The sequence below is a fragment of the Plutella xylostella genome, chromosome 23, assembly GCF_932276165.1.
Source record: "Plutella xylostella chromosome 23, ilPluXylo3.1, whole genome shotgun sequence".
NCBI lineage: Eukaryota > Metazoa > Arthropoda > Insecta > Lepidoptera > Plutellidae > Plutella > Plutella xylostella.
In genome coordinates, this window is record NC_064003.1 from 1,907,407 (window position 1) to 1,930,326 (window position 22,920).

The window sequence follows — 22,920 nt, forward strand, 5'->3', positions numbered from 1 at the left end:
AACAGTTACTAGGTGCTGGCTCTATACTGACGAAAAACCAATGAACAAGCGCTGTCGTGCAATCAGCATGTTTAATACAACGAGATAGAGTCGTGGCTCGCGCAGAAGCGTTCCTAAACTTTGTTTTACGTCGTATATGTAGGTACAGTGACCCTGCAGTCATTTAATAAATATGCCGTTGGTAAAGAAAACATTATTAAACGTTTATTTTTAATCTATCGATTGAAAAGAATTGCGTTGTCAATGATTTAAAGGTTACTGTGAGTGTGCACGTTTAGCTGGAAACAATAATGTCTGGAATACTAACATTATTGCCATAGGAAATGGTCCATCAAGCTATTAAACCTTACTATATAAAAGATTGCACTTGCTACTGCCATCCAGTACCTAACTGAAGTTTCTTGTGTGTAAATATGTAAAAAAAAACATTTGGTAAGTATTTTAAAATTATTATTTAATTTTAAATCAACTCCTTGAAATTATGGTTTTGTTTCTAAAATATACACATTGTATGACGAGCGTACCTTTCAACGCAAAATATTTAAATGACTAATCTACTTTCATAAATATTATTATCAAACTATCTTCCATTTTAATAATAAATGTAACTCATCAGAAAATTATAACACTACGGGATGGCGCCTTGGCTGCGACATAATAAAAGATTATTCATTATTGCCGCGTTGAAACAAGTGCCTAAGTAGGTAATTACCTTAACTAACTACCTAACCTATAACTTAATCGAATCAAATTATAATCACAATAATGAATGAAAATAATTTGTGCATTTTACAAAGACTCCATGCCTGCAAGTAAACGGTGCGGCCTTCGTTGATTACAAGACCTATAAAATGATGTTCCCCTCACGTGTAACTACTAGTAAACATTTCCACGAAGGGACAACTGGCCTCGCGTGCTGTGAACCAGGCCAGCTTGGTCCGTCGTGCCCATACTACCTGTATTACAGTTTTAATCCGTGTCAAACTGGTCGCTTCGGAAATAGGAAGACAATAAAATTATTTTCCGGGATAGAAACGAAAATCTAAGTACTAGCTGTTTTATTGATGCTCAATTACAGTTAGTTGCCAATAAATGAACCTGGTAGTTGGTAACTAAACAGATTTGAAGAAAAATATAATATGACTCATGAAATGTTTGTAAATTCAATCAAACCTAAAGACAGATTCATCAAGTAGGTATAATGTTCTTACTAATCTACATTACGCATTCAAGTAAAATCCTGACCTTCCACAATACTTGCTTTTGCCGTCATCACTGTTTTAGATCCTTGTTTGAAAAACATATCAAGTACTTGAAGTAATACTCTACATTTGTACTCATACATGCGTTATACTGAACGACTGAATGACAAATCAACGCACCTATGAAAAGATTTTAGCGGCTTATAACGAAACAGTGCTGTTAATGATTATTCAGAGTAGGGTGAAACTAGGTCTTAGCCAAAATTAAAAGAACTAACCCGGCTTGTTAAAATAACATTTCATAGTAGACTATTACTAGGTTAACATAGGCATGCCATTCTCCTAGTGAGTTGAAACTGGACAACACCTGATCAGAACATTAGGACGTCCATGTCAAGACCAAGGCCGTGTGAAAGCCGAGCCGGGAACAGAAGCCGAGCCACCGAAGTAGACTTGTAACACTAATATTTCCACATTAAAATTTGACACTACTACCTCACATAATAACACTGGTCTGCCAAGCTAAACGAAAACCTAACTTCATAAGGCAAAGGTTGTAACTTGTCCAAATACAGATTTGGTTAGCAGATGCAACATTTAGGTGATAGAAATTAAAAATGCCCTTTGTGATGTAACGGCACACGTCAATTGGCACAAGAAATATTGTTTGCGCTTACAATGGTGCTAATTAAACGCGAATTTGTAAGTGTCCCCTACAACGGCAACCCATTGTGCTGTTACCCAATTGACTGAATAATACACTCAAGTTTTACCTCAAATTCGAATATTATACAGTCCCGCTTGAGCGCTTTGATAACTTGCTTATGACCAACGTTCTAATACCTATATCGTTCATCTAAGCTTGAGACCTAAAGTCGTCGCCAAGTCTAGCGTGGCTTGCATATGTGTATAACAATAACAGTCGACAAATGGGTCTTAAAATTTGATAGGAATGCATGAGGCAGCATAAAGAGCACAGGTGCTGCGTCCGGTCGGTGCCATATCCGAAACATTACCTCACAAACAACTCGTACTCGTCACAGCCATGTGAACAAACTCATTCGGGACATCATGAAGAATTTGTAAACACGCGGTGATTCACCCATAGACAATATCTCGGACAAAAATGATGGTACAAATACGCGAAAATTTAAGCCTTGTTTCAATGGTTCGGTGGTTGCGCGACCTGTGTTATTATGATTAGTCACTCAACTTTCCCAAATTAATATAAGTACAACATATATTTGCTTAAACAGTCTTACTGAGGAGCTTAAATCTATTGAAAAAACAACCAAGCTGTTTTGTGGGAATCATAGGGTATGCTCAATGGTCATAGCAGTTCCATTTAGTAGTTCCGATATTGGCCAGTTATTTTGGCTTATATCATTCTGTAATCTTCCATTCTTAATTCCCGCCAAAATATTGTCTAAGAAGTGTGCGTCCGTGGACCGTGGGTGGGCACATTCGCGAGCCTGCATCCGCACCGCACTTCGGAAGCTTATCAGCCGTCCTGCACCCACACACTCACACACAGCGTTGTTACACACACACACTTGCACGCCCCGGCAGACAGCCTGTCGCCGTGTGAACATATTGTACCTATGTACTAAGTGCTACGGTATGTAATTCAATGTTTACATTAAAGGCGAGATAAGCGCGAATGCACGCGGAATGGCGCGGTCACACCACGCCGGCGGTGTCGGGTTGCTCGCTCTTTCACCGTAACATTTACTCGCATTATAGCTTCACTGAAATGCTCACTAGTTCACGGTCACGTATCCACCTCTATTTAGAACAGTCAGGTGCATGTTTTCGCTGCATTTTCTTGCGAATTTATTGACTCATTGTCGCCATCAGGTGATCGCAAAAATGCGAATGGCCCATTTAGTTTTTGCTAAAATGTTATGTTGTCGTCCATTACGCGGATGGAACCTGCCAAAATTACTTTTGTGACTACAAACGAGATCAGTGTTGCCTTAATAGTGGTAACGTGATACGAGACGTGTCAAAACATCGGTCATTACGACACATTCACACGGTGGTGACGACTTGCGACCAAAATTTGTCTTTGCCGCTTTAAACTCCCAAAATGATACTTAAATACAGGTAGCTAGGATTAACGCGAGTGTTTCGGTTACTTGGGCATTGAGTGCCGGTAAAGTTCGTTGAGTTTGTTATGACATTCTTATTACCTTTCGGCCAGTTATTACCTTAGACCCCACGTGGGCATGACATTACATTACTAGCGCTAGCAACAACTTCAAAGCTTTTACCCAAAACACAACCTTGGCGGAGAACAATAGTGGCTTTTCAATATCAATCAAAGCGACATTAGCAGCGAATGACCGACATTATGTGGATTGGCAGAAAAAAAACGACACATCGACGGCAGGTGGCGCGCGCAATACTAATGCGCACTCAGTATGCGCGTGCGCGCTCGCCCCGTCCTGTACCCCGTTCCGGCTCCCGCGACTCGATCATATCGTTTTACGAGCAGGCGGCCCACAGGACGTCCACGTTCGTTATTGCCGAGCCTACACAATGCCTTCGTATGTCATACATAGACAGCTCCCGCACTACGCGACGCTCGTCGATACATGACCCGTCGATATGTTCGATATCCGCTGCTCGCGCGACTTCAATGCTCAAGTGGACAATCTAAAGCAATCCTGCAATGGATCGTCATTGACTACACACATCGGACTCTGTCTGGGTTATAGTCGGCGGTCATCCATAAGCGATGCGGCGCGGCGACAACGCATTATAGCTCGTCAATCGTCTCAGCTAGCTTCCGATTCGGAAATATATTCAGAGCTGAGGAATGATAATTCTGTCATAGGAATAGACGTATTAACATACCGATGCATTGTTTCTCGTGAAACGTGCATATATTTTGTGGCAAACTAGAAGGCAGTTTCCGTGATGAGTAACACGTAGGTACCTAAATGAGAGACGGTGATGGTTCGAGGCGGTGGTCCGATGAAACGTTTAATTGGAAGGCAGGAAGTGAGGGCGGATGTGCGAAGCTGGCGCCTGCGCGATGCAATCTGGGTCCCTGTGTCGTGGCGGTGAGAAAACATCGCTAAACGCGGCCCCGACGGGAATTTTAAACCGTCTCCCGGGAACAGTTCACTTCACGAGGAGAGATGGCAGACGAATACAATTATTTACAATGCCATCTACGCACGTTCGTCACTCCTTGTGTTCATTGGCAGCGCGGCCCGTCCGTTCATTTGCGCGGCGCGTCGGGCATACAGATGCGCTCGCGAATATTACACTCCATTCATTAGCGGACAAAGAATACTTACGAATGAATTTTTATACGACGCCGTGTTCTCCAGTGTTCGCTTGGCTTGGTTCGCTATTTCTTCCGCTAGTGACGCGTTGTACGGGATTACGCTCTGGAAAGAAAGAGAAGAACATTAGACCTCCTGCAAGAAATTTAAGGAACGCTCTACATTTTATTCTAGTTTCAGCTTAAATATGTGTACCGCTGAAAGAACCCTGCATCCAACAGTAAACTTAATTAATATGGCTAGAGAGACAATCAAGCTTACTTCACAAGCTTAGACAATTAAAATAAGTTGTATTTTTGTAATAATTTATTTAATGGTGCAAAATAGAGAGTATTCTATTCTTACCGTGACTTCTCCCGTATAGTCACAAGGGTTCTCCCAATCGCTGGCGTTCTTAGACACGGGGGCCGCCGAAGACATCGGAGGTAGACCACTGACCAGCAACAGGAGACACACGGCCGCGTAGACGTTGACGTATTCTGTGGAGGGACGTGGCTGTCTTTAAGAGGTCTTGTTAAAATGGCCGTGGCCTAAGACCAATTGACCAGTCATATAAATGGAGACCGCTGAAGTATATATTTTTTTAGATAATTATGAAAGGAGTTGATTATTTAATTTATAAAAATATATTTACATCGAAATAGATTATCATCTATTAAGAAAACCTTCCGTTTCTAATTAACGGAAATGTTGTATGAGGAAAATAAAACTGCAGAATACTTATTTATCTATGAAAAAGGTGAAGAAGACATTATATTGATATTGACATCATCATTTCGATCAAGCAATATAGAGATAATAGTATTGACAAAAGTGCGTCAATGAGATTGGCGAGTTGTATCACTCGAGTTGTGAATGAATCGAGGCACGCGCGATGCAAACGATTATGGTAATCGATCGACATCCGATGAATAAATGTGTATATCCAGAGGTGGACAGCCTTTACTAATTGTTCAGTGAACCTCCATGAATGACTAATACCGTGCGATTTAACGGTTCGCGCGATATGTTCATCCGATATCGATTACTACTTTCATTCACTTAATAAGTTGTGAAATAATCGAACTAGTTGCGCTCCCGCTCCTACTTTTTTCGACCAATCGTTTTGCGATCTGAATATCAATAAGCAGGCTTTGTCTCTAGGCAACCTCCGCGTTACGGTTAATAATACCTATCACATTTCGTTCCGAATAATATCGGGAAACTGATAAACGTTGCCTGAATGCGTTAACTCGGCGATTTCGATTTCGTTTCGTACCTACCTGTGTGTGGGAACGGACATATAATTCTCAAAGTCAAATTCATCAATGAGAGCGCAGCGTGCGTTTTTTTTCCTTCACATATCGTTAGCGAGTTATTGGCGTCGGCCCGCGGCTCCGGCGGCGGTCAAATAAAACCAAATTATAGGGCGCTCGGCCGCTTATTATTTAACTAGGCCCCTGTGAACCGATCCCATTATCACACGCCCCCTGTCCTTTGCCAGACAGAGACAGCAACATCCCGCCTCTCAGCCCGAACATCGGCGACCATCGAAAATGCAACGCGATTTGCATAAACAAATTGACCGCGAACGCTATAAAACCCCACAATATAACTCGATAACTAGACGCGATTCAGTTTACTATTCGACTAATTGACTCAATAATAATGTTAGGCACAAGAGGGGCAATAACGATCGTGTCAAAAGGAAGGGCCGACATCACAACACGCGTTAAACATACGATCATAACATTTTATTAGCACTCCGCGGTCAAAGGCGGCCGCGTGACCGACGCCGCCGTCAAAAGTTCAACCAAAAAAATATAACAGGTCAGCCCGAAAGATATGGAGCCGGGGGCAATGTGTGCGGCGGATTATTCATCACCATCCACCACTAGCAGGCCACTAACGTCATCAACGTATTAAATATCCACGCCTGTTGCGATTATTATCAAACAGCACTGTTTTATCTTTCGTTTGCGTAAAATGACAAATCACTTCGCACGTGGCACGTCACATCCACATCAAACGAACGTGCAGCTAAATCGATGTAAACAAACCCTAATAAATGTAGAGAAAAAATAATTAACAACATTATAGAGACTCGATCGCATTCCTCTTCCCATTGAAGAACTGACCGGGGACCATAAAAACCGTAGATACCTACACGTAACACACGGGCTATAAGGAGGTATAAAAACACAGCCGCCGCAGCCCGGAGGTCGCACTACCCGAGAAACAAAGAGTTCGTTTATTTTTTAACAGCTCGCCCGTACACAAAAGAAGGCATCGCGGCATGAAAAACGACCACAACGAGAGCAGCTTGTTAACTTTTTAAAAAGAAATCGCGCGTCCACTAACTAGAATTTCGGCTCGAAAACCGAGAAAAGTTTGCGCCTCGTCTGCCGAGATGGCGCCGGCTGCAGCGGGTCGATAATTAGCGTTTATAAACTCAAAATTAAACTGCACTCGAACAACACGTCACGGGAGAAGGAGGAGGTTCTCGATAATTGACTTTTGTATCTTCACGCGATGAATCTGGGCGCTCGGGGCCGGTAACGGTACTATTAATATCCATCCGTGTGACATTACATAGAAAATGCGTCATGTTTGCCCATAATAGAGGTTTAATTTAAGTCGATTCATCATTTTGTTAGTAGCGGCTAACAACCGGTGTGGTCGTAAAATTTGACTGCGCATAATAAGGGCGATTATCGCGGGGACGCGCGTGGCGGCGGCGGCGGCGGCGGCGGCGGCGGAGGCTGCTCCTTCACTGAAAATCACTCTGATCGACCGACGCAACAGGTCGATGGCATGAGCGTCGATTAATCACTCACTTAAAAATCGAGCAACCCTTACAAATAACCTGTAATCGAAATAATTTCACATTTCACCTTTTGCGTTCGCATCGCCCCGTCCAATCAGGCTCGGCTTATTAGCAGCACGAACTACAGGCAAGCGCAGCTCTACATTACTAAATGAGCGGCTAAACGTCGCTAATTATCAGGGACATGTACAACTCTTGCAATAACTGTATTTAATTGGCGGCGGGCGCTCAGTGCGCGTTAATGTACATCGTCTTATGTGAAAATGTTGCTAATGAGCCGTCTCGCCGGCTAACGAAGCTGGCATATCACATGTAATAGAGCCCGACATAGGTATTTTCTTCCCTAATTACGATTAGAGGGAAAAAATTGCTGTTTACCTGCCCGCGGCGGATTTTTACGACAAATTAAGGCATTAAGGATTTTATAAATAGATCTCGTTTCTCTTGCAACCTTTATGATGCGTAATATTATTAAGTTTTTTATAACTATGACGTTACATATTCGTTTATATTTTTGATTCGATTTTATAGTTTTCAGTTACTTCATTATATTCGTATTGTCGACCGTAGATATTATGTCGGTAGGTAGGTATATTATGTATTACGTGCAATTAAATTGTATTATTAAATTATGTTTGCACTTGTAGCTAGTTGGAAGAATATTGTGAGTCATTGCCATTGAGGTTCATAGAAACACTCCGCTCTTAGGGAAAGTGGAAAATAGATAACAGTAAATTATAATTTGTTGTATGCAAAAATACTAATAATGAAGGGTGATGATGCTGTGTTTAGTTCAGAAAAGTTAAATTTAAAAGCTCAAGAATCAAGTGGACTTTGTTGGTTTTGTAACTACTAGGTAGGTACCTATATGTTATGTATAGAATTATCTCAATTATCCCGATGGTCAAAGCACTACGCATTAACGGCTGGACCGATTTTGATATAATTATTTAATTTTAGTTGCAAGTATTTGTCATTGTTTTGATTTTTTTAAAATCCCACGGGATAACCGGTAAAAATTAAATCAATCTTTGCGGGAGAATCTCGCGTTAAATATGGCTGACTGGTTTTTTATTTATACCTTCATAAAAAATAAAAAAATCACTATTATGTACAAGTTATAATCTCTGAAAGTAAATAGAAATCTACTTCCGGGTAAATAATGTATTGTTTATCTGACGCGGAGGCTAAAAGCGGGTTTGTGGTCATTTGAGCTCGTAATTATTATTTAATTGGTTTCAATTTAATAATAGTTTCTTCTTCTGACGACGAACTTTGTTAAGTAATTGAATTAAATAAATATGAGTGTAATTAATTAGTTTAATAGTAACATAAATTATAAGCTCTATCTTTATATGAAATGTTATTATTTTCTAAGGATTAAGTGATTTGATTCAATAAATAAACAGTGAGTTATTATTTTTCAGTACAGGTACAATATTGTAATTAAGCAATGTTTTGAGTTCCGTTAATTTAAGGCGAAGGTCTTCCACCCTCGAGTATTAATTTGTACTTATATCGGTACTTTCTTTTTATTCCTTTCTTCCCTCATTACAGTTATGTAAATGAATATAATGACCATACAAAATAATTAACACATTACTACTGAAAAAATATCTACACCAATTAGATAATCCGCCATCATACATCACCGCGACTGTCAAAAGTATGTCACATTTTTGCTTTGGCGACATTTTTTCCATCGTCCAGCCAGATCCCGCCCCGTCTTCGCCGTAAACGACGAGACCCTATATAGAACCACCGACAGATTCAACTAATTACGAAAGCCAGCATAACTGTACGTCGCGCTTTAAAGGATAGAAACGTTTAGTGAGATATGTCATGTCGGTAAGAGTGCGCTACTCTAATTACGGTTTGAACCACGCTTGGAGCTTCGTTCACACCGATCCAGTAGCTTTTCAGCGCGAAAATAGGCGACAGCTCTAGTTTGGTTCAAGTTTTTCTTGAAGGGTGCGACTGGAGCGAGTGATAGGAGGTGTGTGAACGAGGCACGGGCTGAGTTAGTTAGAGGCCTCATGTTTAGCATTGTATGGCGCGCGGAGGGACTTTTTTTGCGTAATGAAATTGTAAGCTCGGTGACGCTAATTGTAGAAGGATGGGATTTAGTCTGATTACTTAGGTCTTTAACAAAATACTTTTTTTTGTTTGATTAAATCTGATAATTATTTTACATTGGAATCCTAAGTAACTATAACATTGAAAAATATGGACTAAAATATGGACCATGGCCAAATCTTAGCGGCATGTTCAGACCTTATAAAAAAAAGTTCCACCGAAAATTTCGGCACTTACTATTTCTATCAGGTGCTCCCGTGCACGGCCGCCACCGCCGCAACACATCACTATCACAATCACTGCATCGGCAATAGAAACATGTCCTGGGGCAGAGTCCAGAAGTGACACCCCTCTGGCAGTTCAGCCACTTGGGCATACTGCTGCAAACATCACACCGCTCCAGAATCCTGACTATCACTGTGCCCCTCCTGCCGAGCAACGCACACGCCGGCAACTCCATATCCTTAAAACAATTCCGACTCTGACTTTGACACACCAAGTGCTGCCCCTTAACACAGCTGCACGGTGTTGCACGCGTCATGTTAAGTGAACGACTAAATTATTTGGTGTATCGCGGGGACAGATAAACCTGTGCGTACCCTAAGCACGTGGCGGTAGGAGTGGGGGTACGTCGGCCAATGGGGAGCCAGGGAAAACCCGGGCCGGCCAATGGCGTCACGAGGCGGCTGCCCGGCCCCGCCCCCCGGCCCGCACCTGTTGGACATGCACCCTTATGTAATCTTCTGGTTCGGGATAAGGGGCGGTTTTCAGTCCGCGTTTATGTTTTCACGGGTTTTTCAAAATTAATTACGTTGGTTTTTAATGTGTCTTTTGGATGGGGTAGGCTTTTTTACTATCGCATCTATTTTACGAAATTAAGAAAACAATATTTAATTATACAGAACACCGATATCTTTATCAGGGTGGTGATGTATTGATGATCTAATTATTTCTCGTAGTCAATAGCCAAGGTTCTGTATTTACCATATTTGTATATCGGCATCTGCTGTGAATTTCTATATGAACTGACTCATTTTGTAATCTAAAGACACGTAGTTTCAGTGGATTACTCACCTGAAAGTTTAATCAGCTACGGATGTATGAATAGTATTTTACAAATGCACTACACCTAACTTACCTACTACTTTACCTTAGGTACTATCGTACACCTAAGGTGCACCTACTCTTAAGTTATCTCAGACATAAAAATTAATCGTTAGTAAAATATTTTTCCTGAAATTGTCTAAATACCTACCACCTGGGTATCTATTTATATTTGTCTATGTCAGCTACATAATAAATGTTACTTACTAGTAACATTGGATCAAAACAAGAACGACACAATTGTATAACTGTTAAACGAAGTCAAAACAACACTATACAATAATTATGCATTCCCTACATATTTAATGAAAGTTTCGGAGCAAAATAAAAAAAAATCATAATTGTGGCGTATATTGTAAGCTATTTATAAATCCATTATCAGGTATTCTATACTAATTGTATGAAAATCGATCCCTCATTTGCGTCCAGTAATAAAATAATTGCGTCATTCGCTGAAAATTAATACTATCTCACTTTACATTCACGCTATTTCAGGACGTCACACATATAATAAATATTATCAACAATTCATGATTTTATTGAGCCAGGCCCCTATCACAAACTTGCTTTGACAATGATTATCGGATTCAATTTGTATTGAATTTGACACTATAATCACTTCGTAAATGTTACTTCGTTCTGACTTCGCGATAGATATACTGGTGATTTGTAACTTATCTGACTGGTTAATCCTTTCAGCGCGGTGATAACCCTAGTCCCTAGGGTTTGTAAATGACACGCTAAGAACAAGACTAAGCGAATGCCTCAAAGCTTCACAAAAATACCTGGGTACTTATAGCCGTTTTGCTAACATCCTTTATAATCGTCATCAGAGCTAAAAATATCGTAAAAACTAAACTTCCGTTATGGCTTTCAACTTAAATTCCTATCCAAATTAGGATATCTTGCACTCGCAAAGATGAAAAATGTTTACATACGTCACTAACTTCACTGATATTGTTGAGTGCTCACACACCTCTCGGCATACCTCGGAATTCGTCATATAATTATGTCGTCAGTGTCGTCACTATAGAAAAAAACCATGCTCTTATGGACATTGGCTAAAAAGGTAATGTTTGGGCATATTTACTTAGAAACTCAGAATTTGGTGTACTCAGTAGGTATAATGTTATAGAATCATGATAAAAAAAAGCTTAGCAAGTAGCTTTTTATTAATTTTTTTTTGTTTAATCTGTCCTGGTAGTGCCAGAACAATAACGAGTTGATATATGAATTATATGCAATTAATGTTTATATACTTTTTATTACAGGTAAGGCGAAAAAAAAAAATATTTCCACAATATATTTAACGCTCTTCAAAAAGCAGGGACATGTAATATAGTCTCTGGAGTGATAAATTTAACATAAAAAAGCGGAGATATACCTGTCATAGGATACCCAGATAAAGTTGTATCTACGAATGATCTACTTATCAAGCATTAACATCCTGTACTCGTAACATAATTATATATGGCCACAGATAGCATAATAATGATTGAGGTAGGTAGGTATATCTCATTCATATTACAATTAATATAGAGAAGAGAGAGATTACTTTGTAAAATACTTCTATATCTAACATACAACTGGATAAAAACATAACTAAAGTAACAACTGCACGATCACGTAACACACAAAAATCTGATCTTTAGATAATGCTCAATATATTGGTCAAGCGCAATGTCTAAAGCCTTATTTCGGCAATTAGACCCACAATAAATTGTGACGTCACAAAAAAAAACAATTGCTGACCTCAACTATGAATGACGCTGAACTTTTCAAGATCCGTATTAGAAATAAAACCTCACGGAAGTGATCCGGTAATGGGGAAGTACAAAAATTGCTATTGAATAAATTTTACATACGAGTACACTGTAATGTAATGTATATAGAGCTCTTTAAAAAATACATTCATACGAATGAGAACCTCCTTTTTTATAAAGTCGGTTAAAGACCAAATGCATCCGTTAAATAATGCGTCAAACACTCGGTATATTTTTTGTAGTAATGGTAATACCGCAATATTTAAAAGAAATATAATTAATATGGAAAACTCTTATCTACCGTAATTCAAACCCGAGAGTGTTAAGTTTGGTTCCAGATCTGCTTACCGCTACACCATCCGGTAATAATCAATGTAAACAAAAAGCGATAATTACAATTATCATTAAAAAAACTACTTAAGTATATCGCACCGCGCGACTTCTGTAAGCGTTTTTTAATAAGGTCCCACGATGCTAATTGCTTATCGACAGTTTTACCTGCTACTGCAACGAAATGCCCTGTTTTTTGGTCATTAGCAGTATTTGTTGGGTGCAAACGAATTAACTAAATGATATAACTATAAATAATAGTTCCTGTTGAGTAGCTATGGTTCCGTTATCATTTACTACTGACTGAGAAACAAGGATGATAAAAATTTTTTTTTTTATAATCTCGGTGAGAACATTCCTCTAACGAGCACTGAGCTTTCGAAAGCTCTGAACAAACTGAAACTGTTTTTTAGGCTGTTAACAATCTATTTTAAGTCCAAAAAAGTGACAAGTATGCACTTCTCAATGAAGAAGTATTAGGAGGCATTCATTACCAATGATAAAAGAGCTGTGGGGCACAAAGCTTTTGCGATGACGATTTTAAACTCAAACATCTCGGTCTTAGGGTGAATATCTGAAATAAGTCATGTTGTAATTAGGTATCTTGTTTCATGTTGAGACATGCACAATGCCTGCCCCCTGCTGGGGTGGTATCCCGATGGCCGAAGAGGGCGTACTGTTTAACATTGAAAAAAGTGAGACTAAATACTAGAATGTATTTCATGGACTGATTAATATTTGCCATCTACTACCATAAAATTATGAATGTTCAGGGCAGTTCACAGTGATATAATTATAATCTATACCATCAACAGTGGTTTGCCAAAACATACAATTAAAGTTCACGTTATAATTTTGTGTTCATTTGTAAATACATATATTAAGTAACTAAGTATGCGACTAAAGGCTGAAAGTATTAATTAGATGTCGGCATCATTATGATCAATTTATTGAAATAAATTATCTAACAGGTTACAGGCCCCACTCACAAACGGCCTATCCCAAAATTAGCAACAAAACGGGCGGACTTCAAAAATAACATAAAACTCATCTCCGTTTAAGTTTCGCATAAATATAAATGTCGTAAAAACCCCATTAAAATTCGCAAACGCTTTACGATCTTGTAAAGACACTGACTCCTGTAGAAGGCCACCGGGCCTATTTGTACACCGTTAACTACTTTATAGAGACAATACCAGCATCTCGCATCCTGTCACTTTAACTTTCACTACATTATTTGTGAGTACTTTACGTAATAAATTAGTGCATTGTACTGTGTTGCTGCAGTTGTAAAACCGATGCGCAGGCGCATTGTGAGTTCGGTAACGGTAGTCGCAAGAGCTAATAAACCCTTGGACAAAAAGTAGCGCGCGACTGTTGTATAAAACTGGTGTTTGGGGCGGCTCGTATAGAGGACCGGAGACAAAGAACGGGGGTATTTAGAACAAACAGTACTACAATTAAATTTGAATGACGTGAATAAGCGTGAAGCTCACTTTGAAAACACCGACCGGACTGGGAGAGCGTGAGATGCTGACTAGAATACACTTTTAATTTTGTAAACAATACATTATGCTATTTGTTCTGAATTAGATACTTGTTTTTATTATAAATCCAAGTACCTACGAGCCTACTAGCTTACGTAAAATTGAGAAATTGTAACTGTCCACTGTTATGATTTCGCTTATATTTAATACACAGCGCAGAATACATAATTACATACTTACCAAATAAACCAGCCATGGTTCTAATGTGTTCAGTTATTACGGACACAAAGAACTAGGTAACTCTAATTAAATATAAAAATACTTTATTGACTTTTTAAAACTTTTTGTCAATAGACTTTAATACAAGGTACGTAAAAGCCCATTATGTAATGATGCTTTTCAGGAACAAGCATTGAATTTTATATACGAGTACTGTCCACTTCGATATCGATACTGAATTTATTGAAACATTTTATGGCTTTTTGGCCAATGATGGTAAGTTATCTGCAGTTGATTATTGTCATCATCATCCATGACGTTCTATTCCAAAGATGGATCATGTTTTATTTGATTTCGGCATAGTAATGGTTACGCACTTAAACGCAAAAGAGCAAAAATTATAAAAATATATCTTAACGCCCAATTTTATTCAATAGCTACTACAGATGTAGGTAATTATAATATAATCACTTAATTCATTATTTTGTTGAACCGAAACTAACCTCACTCACCCTAATGAATTAAAAATTACAAGACATTGATATCGATTCTGAAGGCGGAAATTTTAAATTTAGAGACGTCAAAACCTTAATTTCTTTGTTTAAAATTCGACTCTGTGATTGTTTCCGTAAATGTCATTTTATGCTAGCAATTTTTTTAGTTTGACAGCGTTAAAATTAGAATTTCTGCCTTCAGAATCAATATCATTATTATTATAATTCCTTTCTTTTAACATCTTGTACAACCAAGTTTTGTAAAGTTTGGAATAAAAGATGATACAGGAAACACACAAATAGAAACTCTACTTACGTACTTCAGCGCACTTCCTTTCAACAACAATTATTTCATATAACACTGGCACAAAGGAAGTTCATTATTTTCTTCTAAAAATATAAAATTGTCTGTAAAAACACTTCGCTTTTAATCTATAAAATGCAATCATGTGTCGATGGTTAGTTAATGTTTTAAAATTCAAGGATAAGCTCCTGTATTTCATTATTTTTTAGTAAAAAGAGCAATCTCATCATCATCATCATCAGCCAGTGATCATCCATTTCTGGACAATCTGGACATAGGCCTCTCCCAACGAACGCAACAATATGTCCTATGCCTTATCCATATAGCCACTACTAGATATTTGCCTAAGGTCGGGTCGTCGGTCCAGCGGGCCGGAGGGCGTTCCACGCTATACGCTTGCCATTTTGTCTTGTCCAATAGAAAAACCGTTTATATGTCAATTTTATTTATTCAAAATAAACTAGAATTTTAGACCTGCTACCGTACCAGCACCGACACGTTAGCAATTAACAATCCCTTAGCAGCGTCGCTCGCCTGTCAAACATCTGTCATATCCATACAAGTTACGTCAGGTTTGACAGGGGAGCGACGCTACTTATGGATTGTCAATTTCTTATATTCGGTGGTGGTAACCGCATCGGAAACCGAAAGTAGTATCGATTCCAATTTTGTCACAATATGTAATATCTATATCTATAAATAGAAGCGTACTATAGCTATAATAGTCTATACAGTCTATAGTCAGTCGGTCATTGATTCGATTCTCTCGACTCGGGGTCAGTGTGACTCACCGAGTACTCGACTCGGCCGGAATCGATCAATGGATTGCCCGGCTCACAAAATACACGCCAAAAACGCCTTTAATGGGAACGTATTACGGTTGTTGTTCAAGTGTGGGAGGCTGAGGTACAACGTTCAGACGCTACGCAATGCTTCGTTGAAACGGAGGCTGTATGGGTTTCCTCGAGCGAAGGTCGTCTGAGCAGAGAAAAGCGTTAGTCATCGATCGAGTTTGACGTCAACGATCTGTATCGATACTTGCGATGCAATGCTTTTCCATTACATATCGAGTTACTAAAATTATACTTAAATGTGTTTGTTCTTGAGTAGGTACCTAACTACCTCCATGTAAAAACGGATGCGAATATTTGTCGTATTTACTCCCAACATGGCGCTCGGTACAACCTGGCTCGTACAATGTTGCCGGCGACATTACGATATCGAAATTATGATGTTTAAACCAAAACCACTGGATTCATTTCATATAAGTTTGTGGCAAAAGCAATCAATAGATGTGTGTACAATATATTTTTTGAATATTTTAAATAAGTCATTACTTAAGATATAAAAATACCGAATATAAACATTGAAAATCTAAAATGCCAATTTTATTTTGTGAAATTATAAATATTTACTCATACTCATCATGTACCTACCTAGTACCTACGAAAAAAAGCACAATGGTGCTTACCGAAAAATAATAAAAGACATTTTTAAATAACAAAAAATATTAGTATTTACATATAATATAAAGACAGTTGTATGTTGTCGTATTATGCAAGTAACCTAGTTTCCCATCACCGTACAGACAAAATTAATAAAACCATTCCCTTCAGCGCAAACTAAAAGAGAAATCTCACTAAGGGGGGTATCTCACTACGCAGGTATGTATGAAACGGGCATAAACGCTCCGCTATTAAACAAGATATAACAGCATAATTTCGTTTGATTTGACATGCCGAAACAATTTAATCATTATCTCTGTCGGGAAATTAACAAAATACTCCTCACTGTAAAACTATCTCACTGTGATTCAACGTAAAGTCTTAAATCGCGAATGGGGTGTAGGTTTCTTAGGCTGTTCTGTAGCTGGCAGGTGTTAGTTGAGGAATTGTCGGTATTTGTGCAGGATTGCAACGGGGTCGTATTATGGTTGGTACCCAGGCAGGCTGGGTGGGCAGGCGGTGAGTCCCGGCTTTTTGCAGCCCTGTCTGTGGATTCTGGACCCTGTGGTGTTTCGTAATTTTCGAGAGCTGCCACCGATAGATTTAGCGGCCGTAGTCTAATTTAAGTGTAGTAAAAATCGATTGGATTGGATCAAAGAATAAGGTCAAGTAGAGTTTTAAATATGATAATTTACCTAACTGTTAGTTTACGGTAACTTGAATGACTTTATTCAGTTTGAAAGAGATTTTTGTACCTATGTATTTCAAAAAGGAACAATTAACCAGAAAGTCAATTTCAGTAGGTAGGTAGGTCCTAAATTGAACAGAGCAAAGCTTACACAACTATCACCCAAAATTCAATATTTTGAAGACAACCGTTACCTACCAGAGTTTCCAGAATATTTTTTGTCAACCCCATAATCTTAAAGCTTGAGTTGATATACCAATTAAGTCACGGCTTTTAATTGAAGGACCAGTACGGGGGTACAATTAAAACATTACAGTCCCGGGACATATTATGCACTCATTAGGGCGCAATTAAAATGGGTGCTCATTAATGTGGTAAAAACACGAGACGAAGTGGACTCTCTTACTTTGTAATTGACAATAGAACCGATAGAATTGGCTACATTTTACTTGTTATACCTACCTATAGGTATATTAATTTGAAAAACTACTTGCAGCCTGGTAAAGATGTATGCTTGCTACCTGTTCGTTGTGTGCCTATAAGTTGCATAAATAAATAAACAATAATAATAATAAAATTTACACAAAGTGCGTCCACTACATCGGCATAGCCGACGCCATATCTCCATACATTTGGGAAAATCCGTTTGGTCCGATAGGTATGATACCGATAAGTGGACGCTTACCTTTAGAACTCGCCTACCCCAATGTTTTTTTTTTATTCTGGGGCAGTAATCTTAGTTATATTTATATGACCCCATGATTTTGTACTAGGTATAATCTTGAAAGGGGCTACTAAGCACGGCATTTTATGTCCTTGTCTAAGATCCTGCTAGCTCTTTTAATGAAAGTTGAAATACCTATCTGTTTATTGTTAGCTCTACATTTGATGGAAAGCGCCGCAGTGTGTGAAAATACTCATCTCAACACACTAACGGAACCTCTGGACTGGCTACGGAGAAATGTATTAAGTTATATTCGATGTCTATACACGAGTACACGTAAGTATATTAAATACCTGGGTTCCGCTCATCTCGCATAATCTTTATTAACCAAAACTCATTTCGCATAACTCGTATGGTCTAAACTTTTTTGGCCGAACCATCACTTTGCCAAGACTTATGTGGCATAAGGCTCGTTTCGTCTAAAACTCTTTAGGCACAATCTTTAAACACCTAAGTTTCGTTTGCTCAAATTTATGTTCGTCTATACCTATGTATAATCTTGTTTCTCCTAATGTGTTTCTCCTTATGCCAAAAAAGGTAGAACCCTCTTATGGTGAAGGAAATCATCGTGAGGAAACAAATAAATAAATAAATAAAATAATAGGTATTAACCTGCACATCTAGATGTGTACCCTAAGTGCGTTGTAAGTACCTAGGTACTCATTCAAAAACGGCTGAGGGATTACAGTCGTGAGCGTGTATGTATCTTTTTAACTTAAATTTTCAACACTTATCAAAATAGTATCAATATAATTTTCAGTTGATATAGTAAAATGTATGTGTGATTGCATGTGTATTCTAAATGAAGAATAAATATTTTAAAAGCTCAGTCTACTACGGACTACGTCCGTAATCATTAAAGGTAAAGTAAAATATTAATAATTCCTTAGCTTTAACTTTTCAACTTTTCCATACCGGGCGCATAAGTACAATTACATTACAAAGGGTAGTTGCAAGCATTTCAACTCTGAATCCACACGTAAATAGTCATAATATTGTATTTAAACCTAAATACCTTCAATCTCCTTGCTAGAACTTCTTCTATTCTTCGATGAAACCATCCGTTCAACATGATGTTAAACCTACTACTGTTTCTCTCTCTGAGCCTCCTAATAAACCTATAACCGTTGCTTTGAACACCACTTTATAACACATGATATGACACCATAATCACGGCAGTAAACAATTTCATCAAAAATAGATTCAGCGAAAAATACTTATTTAAAAAATGTAATCGAAATTTCACATTTACACTAAGCAATGTGACGTGAATAGACGCATGTCATCGGGCATGCCACGGCTTGACACTTTCGTATGAAATGACAACTAGGTGGATGTTAAAAAATATATGATATTGTCTATAGTTTGAAAAAAATGCCACGGCTTTATTTCATGTTTCATGCATGAAGGTTTCAACTGAAACAATAACAAACTCCTTACCTTACGCAATCAACTGAGTCTTTTTCTTCACCGCTGCCTCTGAAGCACGGTATCCTGTAAAGAAAAACAATTGTAAATTACCATGTTTTTTGCAATTTGAGAAATGCATTTTGCGATAATAAACTACCAAAAACAGGATGATCATTTCCTAATCAACTGTTTACGTGCAATTCTCACGTATGCCGAAGCGTCCCACTGCAAGACGGTTGCATGCGAATAAAATTGCAATTTGGCATAAAAAAATGTTCCGTACCTAATTTAGCGGGCACCGTCCATGTTGCGTTTTTGCTCGTTTTAGACTTGTGATTATTTTACCAATTTAGGTTTCAAGTCTGAACGTCTAAGTCTGGAGCTCGGGGCTATGGCTCACGTGACCTAGAGACTAAACAAATTATAGGTATGGCCTGTCATAATCGCAAATCAACCAATGTGTAGCGGGAGCATCCATGAAGGTCGTCGAGACCGAAACGAATATGTTTAAATGCTTTAAATCTTGACTTCTTCTTATGGGCGATCCACACTAGTGTGTTAAGCCAATGATTACCGCGGTAATGGACGTTAATCATAGGTGTAATTTGATCACTAAACAAGAGCTAAACAAAGTGAGTCGGTGACAAACACTATACCTCATTTCAGCTAAGGTGATTCCTGTGATGTCATGGAGACGTTTTAAGTTTTGCGCACAGTTTTTGCGGTTTTAGGGCTAGCGCGCAAAAGTACAGTGCCACAAACTTATCTGTTCCGGTGACAGCTCACATATATGTGTAATATTTCTTAATTCTATAAGATTTTAAGTTTGCTCGTATTGTTAATTCGCTCTTGCGGTATTAATAAACCCATCTAATCTATATCAATATACAATTCATAGTAAGTACTGAGATATGGATCAATTTACTTCGCTCTCACCGGAACAGATAAGTTTGTGGCACTATAACTTATTCGTCCCGCATCTGTTTTGTCTATCTATTTTGTCTGTGTCGCTAATGAAATATTATGAATCAACACAGATTTCAATTAGTATTTCTGCGTAATTCGGAAAATTATGAACTGTTTCGGGAATTATCTTAGCTGAAACAAGGTACATATTGTATATAGCTATAGCTTGGTTTGGTTGGGGATGTGTCCGTGGTTAAGGGATTGGCCAGTCAAATTGGCGGTATAAAGTAGCTGACTGCTCAGGATAACTGATACGTCAGGTGGGGGTGCCCCTATCGTGCATCCCAACACCGCATCCCAATACCACCAAATATTAATGGGAACTTTTCACGAGTTGTTCTTCTTCGATTCTTAAATAATCTTAGTAACTTTGTAATTTTGTTTAATAAGTAACACGAATCGAGGATGATGTCAAAATATCGCAGTTTCAATAACGTGTTGTAGTTAATATTTAATGAATTTAACAGCACATTACATAAATTTATTGAATGGCTAAAAAATAATGATCTCTCTATAAATATTTCTAAAACTAATATGATACAATTTCAAACTTATAATTCCAATCCTGACAAAATTAATATAATGTATGAATCAAATCAAATAGAAGAAATCAATAATACAAAATTCTTAGGTTTAATAATAGACAAGCACTGTAACTGGAAGGCCCATATAGAGCAAGTAATAAATAAGGTCGGAAAATTCATTTATGCTTTACGAAACCTCAGACAAGTGGTATCAAAAGATGCAGCCCTAACTGCTTATCATGGGTATGTTGCATCAGTTCTTGCCTACGGGTTACTATTATGGGGGCGATCAACTGACATCTTTAAAGTTTTCCGTATTCAAAAAAAATGTATTCGAGCCATAGTTGGTATAAGGAACGATGAATCCTGTAAACCTTTCTTCAAATCCTTAAAAGTACTAACAATATTTTCTATGTACATAAAAGAAGTATGCGTATTTGTTAGAGAACACATGGACTTGTTTAAAAAGCAATCAGACACAAATGAGAGGTCACGCAGAGATCCATATAAACTAACATTACCGAAGATTAGGGTAGATGTATATAAACATAATGCTTATGTAATGTGTATTAGGATATATAATAAACTGCCAATTGAGTACAAAAGCTTGCCTTATAAAAAATTTAAATGCGAATTAACAAAGTGGCTTTTAAATAAATGTTTTTATTCTCTAGACGAGTATATGATGGTATGACATTAATTTATTTGACATTTAATTATTATTTAGTATAAATTTTAACATAATACTATTTAAATGTGGCATGTGATGTGACTGATAAAAGTTTAATTAAGTATTTATAAAGTAAGTTATGTATTAATTTAATGTAATTTTATCTTAATCATTTATAATAAAATGTAATTTATTGCACGCTTTGAGAGTGGTAATACCACTTATTGTAATTTGCAAGCCTTACCAGGCAGAATATGTAGGAACCAAATTAATGTAAAACAACTAATATTGTAAACCCATATTCAGCAAATAAATATTTCTATTCTATTCTATTCTATTCTATTCTATTCTATTCTAATTTACGATACTATGTAAGTACAATTGTACAATCCTAGTCACTAATTGGCACATAACTAACGGAACACCTTCACGGATTTCCGTCCGAAGAAAAGAGGAAAAGGTGTAACAAATATAAATTAGCAACGTAATTGTGATACAGTTATCGTGAAAAAGAAACGAAAAGTGACATGACCCTTTACGGATCTATTTTGCCGTACCTATCTTACAAATATTTGACTACCGTTTCGATAACGAATTGTGACACCTATTTCATTACCGTCAAAGTGCTTATTAGACTATAGTGTTATAATTGTAGGACTGCTTCCTATTCCGGCTATTGTTATTGCATCCTGTCTACTCTCATCATTATTTGCTTACTTATTAACGTCACCATTTAGTTCAATTTTCCTTGAGAGCGTAACGTACGTGCTTACGCACACATATACGATTAATTTGCATGAGGATACACCAATACCGGGAGTTGGCAATTTTATCAATGAACTGAGTGTCAAGTGTTTGTCAATGAATGAAGTATCGAGCCGTGCCTCCTACAGAGCTATGCCTTCCTAGTACGTTCAGCAATCTTTTAATGAATGTTTGCTCCGTATCCGTTGTAGATCATTAATTGTTTTAACTTTCCAGGATACTGTTTTTATTTTTAGATCAATGTGATTTTCTGCTGCGGATGTAAGGTTCTAGATTGTTTCCTTTGAATGAAATACTGTGATATCCGGTCGTGTCCTGGTTTATTTTGTTGTGATTCCTGTGAATTTAACAACCTTACCCCGGTTTGTGCAGCGACCCAAGGTCTTTACTTCCTTTTGCTTACTTCATAATCCTATATTCTTTAATTTTGATAAGCTATTTTAGTTGTGTATATTACTATATCTAGATTTCTTAGTATTTCATAGATATAATTTATACGTATTATTGGAAACAGTAATTATAATTATGACAATTCAATAGACTATGTAGGTCCTAAAAAAGACGATAAGTTTACATTATTATAACTCTATCAACGGGTTCACAATTTTGGCTTAAAAGCCAATTAACTCAGTTCGTTATCGAATCGG

At 37.8% G+C, this 22,920-nt stretch overlaps 1 protein-coding gene across 3 annotated transcripts in view; it reads right to left on the minus strand.

Annotated features, from left to right (window-relative positions):
• LOC119692526 overlaps positions 1-22,920 on the minus strand; it is a 41,961-nt gene that overhangs the window by 3,482 nt on the left and 15,559 nt on the right. The window contains exons 2-4 of one of the 3 annotated variants that reach the window (XM_048629541.1): positions 19,379-19,432; positions 4,844-4,977; positions 4,511-4,603 (exon numbers count right to left, since the gene is read on the minus strand). In XM_048629541.1, coding sequence (XP_048485498.1) covers positions 4,511-4,603; positions 4,844-4,918 — 168 coding nt within the window. In that variant the 5' untranslated portion in view covers positions 4,919-4,977; positions 19,379-19,432. Of the gene's footprint in view, positions 1-4,510; positions 4,604-4,843; positions 4,978-9,617; positions 10,158-18,953; positions 19,226-19,378; positions 19,433-22,920 lie in introns of those variants that run through there. The other 2 variants (XM_048629540.1, XM_048629539.1) reach the window with 2 other exon arrangements.